Source organism: Alosa pseudoharengus, unplaced genomic scaffold (genome assembly GCF_046254945.1).
Source record: "Alosa pseudoharengus isolate Yale_2024_CS ecotype anadromous, Long Island Sound unplaced genomic scaffold, YU_APseudo_1.1 YU_APseudo_1.1_scf_16, whole genome shotgun sequence".
In the NCBI taxonomy this organism is placed as follows: Eukaryota; Metazoa; Chordata; class Actinopteri; order Clupeiformes; family Clupeidae; genus Alosa; species Alosa pseudoharengus.
The window spans coordinates 18,296,768-18,306,767 of NW_027468630.1; the positions used below are offsets into that span (position 1 = coordinate 18,296,768).

Sequence of the window (10,000 nt, forward strand, 5' to 3'; positions counted from 1 at the left end):
CTCTCTTTCACTCTATCTCTTCCTCTCTCTTTCAATTCAATTCAATTCTAATCAATTCAAGCTTTATTAGCATGACACATATTTTGCATTGCCAAAGCAGAACATGTTACATAGAAAATGCTTACAGTAGAATACAGTACATGGTAAATAGATATGCATCCAAGATTAACAAACAAACTCGTGAATGTGTAGTGTGTGTATGTGTTTTGTGTGTGTGTGTGTGTGTGTGTGTGCATGTGTGTGTGTGTTTGTGTGTGTGCATGTATGATGTTTGTCTTGCACAGTGTTTGCAATAATACGGATAGATGCTGTATAGAGGTAATATTTATTGAACCACTGTCCCTTGCCTTATGGCATTCAGTGATGTATCTGGCAGCAAGACTTGCTGTCTGTCCTTGTAAGACTGCCATTATTTCTTGTTCTTCTAAATTTCGGGACCCTGGGATAAGGCTTGTAAGCTTGTCAAAGTATGACATCCGTATAGTTTCTCACAGTAAAGAAGAAAGTGCACCTCAGTCTCAACCTCACCTGTTATGTAGTGACCACATATTCTTTGCTCTCTTGGCAATTTTCAACCAGGATTTTCTCTTTCTCTCTCTCTCACTTTTTCTCTGTCTCTATCTCTTTCTCTCTCTTTCCCTATATCTGTTTCACACTTCTATCCTTCACCTTTTCTTCCTCCTGGGCAGTAATAGTCACTCTTGTCTTGAGTGCAGTGTAGCAGGTGATGGTCTGACTGGCCCCCTGCTGTGTGTGTGTGTGTGTGTGTGTGTTGTTTGTGTGTGTGTACCAGAGTACCTGTTTCATTTGCGCCGTTGTAACTGACTCAGTTGTCTAGTTGAACTCAGAAGAGCTTTTCCAGCTCCTGACCTGCGCCCAGCTGTGCTATACCGCAGGGTTGACTGACGGCGGGTCCTTTATCCAGTGGAGCCTTTTCTGTGGTGCTAGACATTTGTAATTCCTACCTCCTCTGTACATGCAGCTCATATTCCATGATAGAGAGTTTAAAGTGTTTTGTAAAGGAATGTGGTGGAACATCTCTGGGTGTGGGTTATATTTGTACATGCTGCTGATGTAGAGGACCAGGTACGGAATTGGAGTGGGCCTGTATAGATGTAGTGGAATGAAGCTTAAAACACACCTGGCAAGCTGTCTCTCCAGATCTGCTGTGATATATGATTGGCTTAGAGTGAGATGAAATACAACCTGTTGGCCAGATGTGTGTGTGTGTGTGTGTGTGTGTGTGTGTGTGTGTGTGTGTGTGTGTACATGTACATGTACATGTGTGTGTGTGTGTGTGCTCTGGGTGTGTATGGGTGTATGTACCTGTGGGAGGTATGGTAGTCATCAGGTAAGGTAGTTATGTGGTAGGAGACACAGGCTACTGTCAAGTAAAAGCACCTGTGATTAATGGCCGCCACTGCATCAGTGGCCTCTGTGGAGACAGACGCCAGTCGCTCCTGGGGCTCAAACAGCAGCAGGTCACAGAGGTCATCCACCGCCACAGGGCTTTCACACATCACAGTCTGTCTCTCACTTACTGAACAGCACAGAGAGAGAGCGAGAGAGGGTGAGAGTGAGAGCAGAGATAGAATGTTTCATAGAAAAGCATGAGTATGAAATATTACAGGATAGTCTATGGAGAGAGAGAGAGAGAGAGAGAGAAAGAGGGGGGCAGAGAGAGAGAGAGAGAAGTAGGAGAGGAGATGGAGGCTAAAAGGTGGACGATGGATTGGAAGGGCTGAGTGTAAATGAATCTGAAACTAAATTGTGCTCCCCCTCTTGAGTGTCTGAGCCCATTTTCTACCACATTCACCCACAGCTCTGTGTGTGTGTGTGTGTGTGATCCTCTGGTCCTCTCCACCTCCCATGTTATACTCCTCAAACAAGCGTGACAGCCGGAACAAAAAGGGCCTCTTATTCTGCCACCGAAAGGGGCAGATAACTAAAGAGTCCTCTCTCGAGGAGTGGGACACTCTTAATGGGAATGGTGAACAAGCCTCACTGACCTCAGCTCAGAACCTGAAGCACGTTTTTTTTACCGAGCCGTCATTAAACTGAAGAGTAACTGTTCCTCCTTTTCTCCCAGGCAGGCAGGCAGCGTTTCGTTTTCATGGCAATGTAGGGCATATTTGAAGAGAGAAGTGCGCAGAGCTTTTTAAAATGTCTTCCATTATTTCCCCCGACACCCCAGGGTATAGGTTTATAATCCACGGCTTGGGTTTCAAAAGCAGCGGTGCGCCGCCTTCAACTCAAACAGTCCTCCAGCTGATCCCGTGGCCTGACGCAACAGCCCGCGCCAGAGACGTTTTGGCTGTTTACTGTTTGGCTGTTTGGCTATTTACACGGCTAATAGCACGGCTGCTTCCAGCTGTCTTGTAATGCTGTCGTTAATAGCGGGATAGTGTGCTGAGCCGTCAGGTGGACGCTGACAGCCAGCCATCATGTCCTTCTCATGCTAAGCTGCTCATTATGGCCCAGCTGACGCGGCGTTTGCGGCGTGGCGTGGGCCCGTGGAGTTTCGGCGCGTGGTGAGGTGTGTGTTCTCCGCTGTCGCCGCTGTGTAAATCATGTCAGCCGTGAGAGAGAGAGGATTTAACAAATGACTCCTCAGCTTGACCAGCACGGCTTTCAGACGCGACGACCGTCTGCACTGGCTCCTCTGCCTGTCATTATCCTGTCAGCAAAACACACACTGCAGCGCACACACACACATCCAGGTGTCCCTGCTCTCTGTCAATAGCAGCTTTTAGTAATGATAGCAGGTGTTGTCTGCCTTGTTCTCCGTCAGTCCTCATCCTCTCTGCTGTGCAACTGCCCCACTCCTCCCCAGCCCTCCTCTCTCCCCCTTCATCCCTCTCTTTCTGCTCTCTCCCCCTATATCCCTCTATCCCCCTCTCTATCTCTCTCCCAGCACATTTATTTGACGAGCAGTTTTGTAGCTTATTGACCGAGGACATGTGTTAACAGTAAAAAAACTGAGGTAGTGCTGAGGTGTGTGTGTGTGTGTGGGTGTGGGTGTGTGTGTGTGTGTGTGTGTGTGTGTGTGTGTGTGTGTGTGTGTGTGTGTGGGTGTGTGTGTGTGTGTGTATTGCCAGGACTGCTATTGCATTTTAGATACCTGTATATTGCCTGTATATATTTTTTTAGGCCCTTGTGACGGTTGAGGTGAAGGTTAAGGTGAATATGGTTCTGCCATTTTGTAGTGCGGCAGATTAGTGAAACAATCGTTCACTTTGTGATACAAGCATCAAACTTGGCACAAATATTATTTGGGACCCACTTTATCCAAAAAGCATATTAGCCACGCAAAAAATCCAATACGGCCGCCATTTTCCAAGATGGCACCATTGAAGGCCATTATACTATATATAAAGATCTCTGGACTCCTCCTAAAAAGGGTTGCCCAGGTCCTTCATCACACCAAACAACTTCTGGACCTTGTCTGTGAAGGATTCCCGAGACTGCTTAGTCTGTTCATGGTGTCGCATATCTTCCCTAGCTACTTTGGCCTGAGATGCAGACTCATACTGAGAAACCAAATAACTAAACTCTGGTCCAGATACCATCATTAGGACTGATGGGTTCTCAGTTATTTCAATGGCACCACCATCACCTTTGACAATTGCATTGGCCTGTTTATGGGCAAAAGCCAATCCCAAAAACTCTGTGGGTCTTGTGGACCACACAGTTCCCTTGCTGAAATTCATTGGCCAACTGAGGATGTGTTTGTTGTAAAGAAACCATGGCTCTAAGGTGTATGGAAAGCCATAGTGCATAGTTGACATTCTTGTTTGCAAAGAAGAAGGGGATGAGTGCAGACAATGATTGACAATACAAAGTGAAGTTTGCTTCTCTGAAAGACCTGATCAAAGAGAACATCACCAATTGCATTGACATCACAAGCTCCCAGAAATGAAACTGTGGACTCTTCATCTGCCTCTTCTCACACCAGCCTTCCCAACTTAAAGAAGTATGGCCTTGATCGATATTCGAGAGAGAGAATAAATGATATTCGAGTGAGAAAGAGGATCAACGATATTCGAGAGTGAGCTTCGATAAACGATTTTCGAGTGCAGTCCAACTATTTCTGGCCGCCATCTTGGAAACTAGCCTTGAAATAGATTTCTTTCTTTGCACCATTTATTTTGCCATGTTAAAATACATACAAATTGATGCCTAGATCATGTAAATACGCCCAGCCATTAAAGTTCTACAGCAAAAAAAAACTTTTTTCTTACATTTGATGTTCAGGTGGCTAATGTGCTTTCCTTAAAAAGTAGGTTCTAGTGATTATTCATGCCAATTTTGGTGCTTGTATCACAAAGTGAACGATTGTCCTGGAATATGGACTTAACCTGCTGCACTATTTGGAAATCCTGGGTGTGGTCACAAACTGCCAGCTAGAGCACTGCAATTGTCAGGCCTATCACAGAAAAGACCTGGGCTGCTCATCTCTGCAACGCTTCAGCTATAACGGCTATCCTCATCGTGTGATGTAGGTGGTGTTTTTTCCTGTAATAATTATATAATTATACAGTATATCACATCTATCAAAATGGAAGTGTGAGTGGTAGATTCAAATGAATAATTAAATGATGTGTGTGTGTGAGTGTGTGAGAGAGAGTTGAGGTGGCTTGCTTGGTTTTCTGAATTCGTTATGACCAATTAGCATTTCTCCCACCTGGCCGCTGGCTCCTGTGATATGGCGTGGTTGATGAGTGCATGTAATGAGGGGTGAGAGAGCATGCCTGTGTGGCCGGCCTTTAAACAGCCTCCCCTTGATCAAATCAATGCACCAGGAAGAGCAGAGCAGAACGGAGATCAAGGCATGGCACGGCAAGGCAAGGCACGGCATGGCACGGCAAGGCAAGGCAGGGTAGGGCTGCTGTGGTGGAGCTGCCCAAGAGCACAGCAGCAGCAGCAGCAGCAGCAATGTTCTCCCGGAGATCACAGTTTGCCTTTCCCATTGATTTTACTCACCGGATACTGTGTGTCGTCCTTTCTAGGTGTTGAACACACACCATGTGTGAGCTCAAGCGCACACACACGCACACACACACACACACACACACACACACACACACACACACACACACACACACACACACACACACGAAACCATACACACTCACTCACGCAATAGGTTGGGTGCATGCATCATGCAAGCTCCTGGGGCTACGCCATTGCCCATCCATGAGTGAGAAAAGGTGTTGATGGTTATTGATTGGGGAAAAAAGCTGCGGATCAGCACTTGCTGACGATTATTGAGTTGGTGCGGGGGAGGGTGGAGGTGCAGGGGCAGTGGAGGGGGCAGTAGGGGTTGAGAGCCGTGCTGGTTGTAAGATCGCGATCAATCGAGCGTCCTCTTTTGTAAGCCACATGTGGTTATAACCGCCTGTCCCCTGTTGTGGGCCTGGACTCTATCTATTGATCTGCACCCTCTCTCTCTCTCTCTCCCTCACTTTCCCTTCCCTCTCTCTCTCCCTCTTTCTCTCTGTCTTTCCCTCCCTCTCTCTCTCTCTCTCATTATTGCTCTCTCAGTCTTTCCACGCACTCACTCGCTCTTAGTTGAGAGGGTGGGATAATCAGTGTCTTGCAGAATAAGAGGCCTGAGCCACAGTACTGAATGGCTAGCAGTGTTAGCCAGTGTAACACTCTTTCTCAGTGTGCTGCACATTGCTGCATATTGTATGTATTGTGGTTTAGTCCATTTCCCTATTAATGTATGTGAGGTTTTGTGTGTGTGTGTGTGTGTGTGTGTGTGTGTGTGTGTGTGTGTGTGTGTGTGTGTGTGAGTTTGGCTTTTCTGTATCAGGTCGGTGTTGTTCTGCTCTTGTCTGAAGTGGCCTTGACTGAGATCCTCCTGTGTGCTGAGGTGAATTGATTCAGTTCATCCGGCTGTGATTTGTGGGTTGGTCCGACTGCCATTTAAAGAGTTTTTATCTGTTCAAGGGCTCCTCGCTTCACCTCCCACAATTCATCATTCTGAGGAGCGCCTACATCAAGGTCTTCCTCCTCCTCCTCCTTCACCACCCCAGCGTGGCTCAGCGTGTAGCAGACCCCAGGGGAACGCTCTGGTGGCCTTCAGAATAAAGGCGCCCAGTACGGGCCAGGAAGGAAGGATTTGTCTTACCTCTCGTCTTCCCCTCAACCTTCTTTTGTAATGATCCGAGAGATCAGCAGTCATGTTTCCAGCGGTCGGTTTCTGTACATCTGAGAAATGTACACATGGCTGCGATAGGTTCATATTTTATGATTTTTTTCCCCCCCAAAAATAGCCGTGGTGGCATGTTGATGGGGGGGGCATTGCATAAGACAAAGAACCTGTGTGATCAGGGGATGGATGTGTTTTAAAGGCGTCCATCCTCCTTGTGTGTGTGTGCGTATGTGTCTGTATCTGTGTGTGTGTGTGTGCCACTTTGAAAAACCTACAGCGCCGTGAGCGATTAGCCAGCCTCTGTGGCACTTAATGAGAGCCTTGTTAAACTTTAATGTCGGAGCTTCACTGTAGTGGGGCAGATTTACCGCCGTCTCTTTGGAGAAACGGGTCGCGTGGCGGAGCATGCCGACGACAAAGGAGAAGATGATGATGATGATGATGTTTTTATCTGTCCTGGACCCTGGCAGTCTCCGACTGGCTCATGTACCTACTGCCGACACAACACCAAGCGGCATATGATGACCGAGGTGCCAGTGAGATACAAGAAATGGGAGTGAGACTGACGTTGGTTGCAGTGTCACCGTGGTTTGGGCGCTAAATGGTTATGGCTGTAACACTGAATTTCCATGGAATATCCATTCCATCTAGCATATAAATGTGCTAAAAGGCCAAAGGTTCAAATGTAAGTGGCCTTTTCACTGACCACGGAATGGCTGGTTGAGGTACTTAATGGCCAGTTTAATGGCTATTAACTTCCATTTTCCCTTTTTTGACCTATTTCTAATTGGCCTATATACACTGGCGTTCTGAGGAGCGCAGTAAGAACTGGGTTGTACAGGAACTGCAAGGTTGCCATTTTCACGGGCAACACATACTGCTGCTCATGTACTCTTTTTTTACACTCTATATTCCACTGCTAACAGCCCACTTAGAGCTAATAAGCTTTGCTGGATTGCCATGACGTAAAACGTTTGACTGGAAGGACGGAACCTCGGAGCTGAGGAGGCTCAGACGACTCTGCTTGATTGGCTGAAACCTCAGACAGTGGTGGGCAGCCTGCTCTCTCCACAGCGCAGACAAAAACGCGCGACTACCCATTAGATAAATAGGGCTTAGAAGGAAACACGGGCCCCAGGCTATAATTATGGATCATAATCCAGTGAAATATGTCACTCGGAGACGCGTTTAAGCAGACCTCATTGTTTGCTCCGACTGCAGTTTTTTTCCATGCCAGTCCTCCGCTGGGGCGCCTCCCGCCCGCTCGCTTGCCTGCCCGCTCCTCTCGCTCGCTCGTCCCAGTTCCACTGACCCTGAAAGTGTTGGGCTGTTTGACTGAGCGATGTCACGCAGCGGCCGGGCTGCACTTTCTGCAGACGGCGAGGAGGGGTGGGGGGTTGTCTGGCCGGGTTGGTCAATAATGTATGATAATGCTGCGCGTCTGTGCGAGTCACCGCTATTCTCCTCTGACATTTTTATAAATAATAGATTCCCTCCTTTTCCCCTCAACTCTCTCTCTCTCTCTCTCTCTCTCTCTCTCTCTCTCTCTGTCCCTCTCTCTCTGTCTCTCTCTCTCTCTGTCCCTCTCTCTCTCTCTGTCCCTCTCTCTCTCTCTCTCTCTCTCTCTCTCTCTCTCTCTCTCTCTCTCTGTCCCTCTCTCTCTGTCTCTCTCTCTCTCTGTCCCTCTCTCTCTCTCTCTGTCCCTCTCTCTCTCTGTCCCTCTCTCTCCCTCTCTCTCTCTCTCTCCCTCTCTCTCTGTGTTTCCCAGGCTGCTGTGAGGAGAGCATGCAGAGCGACGGGCTCGTGATGGCACGCGAGTGAGACCCTGGCGTTGTGTCGGGCAGGAAAGGGAAGGAGCCCACACGGAGGCGAGGGACGAGCACCCAGGAGGAGCACAGGCTCCAGGAGCAGGAGCAGGAGGAGGAGGAGTGGGAGAGGAGGAGGAGGTGGAGGTGGAGGAAGGGGAGGCGACGGCTGAGGGACTGGATGCTCGGCTCCATCAGCTCCACCTGGTCAGGGCTGCCACCGAGATGGCCTCCAACTTCAATGATATAGTCAAGCAGGGCTACGTGCGCATGCGCAGCAGGAAGCTGGGGGTAAGCTCTCACCCAGGGTGTCTCTGTGTGTGTGTGTGTGTGTGTGTGTGTGTGTGTGTGTGTGTGTGTGTGTGTGTGTGAGAGAGAGAGAGAGAGAGAGAGAGAAATCTGGTTTGTGCATCTGTCAGTGTGTGTAATTAGTATGTAATTGTGTGATGTGCGTAGATGTATTTGTGTGTAGATGATAGATGCCTGACTGCGAGGTGTACTGATTAAATTGACCGATGACAAGGGTACAATACTGATTGTGACTTACTGTGTTTGGCCCTGTGGAGTTGTCTCAGGTGGAGGTGGAGCTGGTCAAGGACTGTATGCTCTGTGCAATGACAACACTGAGAAAGCAAGAGGCATTCTATTGTTTCTCCGTGTTTGTAACTCGACTGCATGGCAAGCATTTCAAACGTCTCATAACCTAAACATAAAAGGACTCCAATGATCTCTACTTGCAAGAGCAATTTGGTTGAGTTGTTAGACAAACTTTTGGGTAGTTAAGATCAAATGGAGTGTCAAAACGAGTGTGCCGCCATCTGAAGGCCCTCGCAGCCCACTCTCCCATTCATCTTGTGCGAGACTGGCCTCTGTGGAGTCCACTGCAAGACTCGGAGCATGACTCAGAGCCTCATTAACGGCAATGCAATGATGAATCAGAGTAATGAGATCATTAAAGATTTATGCTTCCAGATTTGCTGAATGGGAGAATTATTAGAATCTGTGGCGGATTAAAGGATTGCTCGGGATTCTCTGCCATGCTGTCCTCAGCTGAGTGTTTGGACTGCGTTCTGCGGTTTTTTTTTTTTTCTTCTTTTTTTTGTTGCACTAAGTAGCCTCCAGACGAAGTGACAGGTAAGAGGATCAGCTAACGACTCTCATTCATAGTTAATGAATTGGAATTCATCCACTGAAGCCATCCAGTGGAGAAAACACATCAGGGGAAACGGGCAGGTCGTTTACGTAATGAACAGCGCATGTATGGGGTGATTTATACCGTGTGTCCAGGACCAGGCTTAGCCCGGGGCAAACAGAGCAGAAGTGCCTGTGTACACCTGAGAAGAGAAAACAACAACCTTCACTGAGTCACACACACACACACACACACACACACACACACACACACACACACACACATGCACAACACACATACAACACACACACACACACTCACACACGCCGACACACACGCTGCTGGTTATACACCAATTCAGCGTTTTAATAGAAATGTTAGGAGAGCAGAGGGCTTTTTGTCTCAGAATGCAAATGTTCTCTGTGCTCTGTGCATGTCACCGCAGACCGCTTGAGTTATTTGACGGGCCGGTGGCATTGTGCCGTCGCACGGTGGAGTCATCGTGGATGATGGCGAGGGTTTTCCTGCTGGATGCCTCAGTGACTCGCATCTTTGTCCAGCTAAAAATGGGGGGTTGTGTGTTTTCAGAATGAGAGAGAGAGCTCTTAAACTGAAGGCATCCTCAGCTAATGCTCACCAGCGTCAGAGCGCTCTAGAATGCAACAGTTCCCATGGCAACTGGAAAACGCTGGTCCGCCTACGTGGCCATGGGCTTGGTAAACAGCTTATAAGTTTGTTGCGTGCAGGCAGACAACAGGGATTAAGGCTTCTTCCTCTTTTTCACCAGAACATCTGTTCAACTTTATTAGCCCCCCAGGAGCACAGAGATGCTAATGGGCTATATAGCTAATGCTGGTTCAGTGGTTGTGTTGCCCATGGGCCCTGTTACTGGTTAACCTGACT

At 48.0% G+C, this 10,000-nt stretch overlaps 1 protein-coding gene across 1 annotated transcript in view; it reads left to right on the plus strand.

Annotated features, from left to right (window-relative positions):
• The window catches only part of dok4 (docking protein 4), a 55,008-nt gene that overhangs the window by 25,397 nt on the left and 19,611 nt on the right, over positions 1–10,000 (plus strand). Inside the window, exon 2 of the mRNA XM_076287322.1 lies at positions 7,929–8,256. Within this exon, the coding sequence (XP_076143437.1) occupies positions 8,191–8,256 (66 nt within the window). The 5' untranslated portion in view covers positions 7,929–8,190. The remainder of the gene's footprint in view (positions 1–7,928; positions 8,257–10,000) is intronic.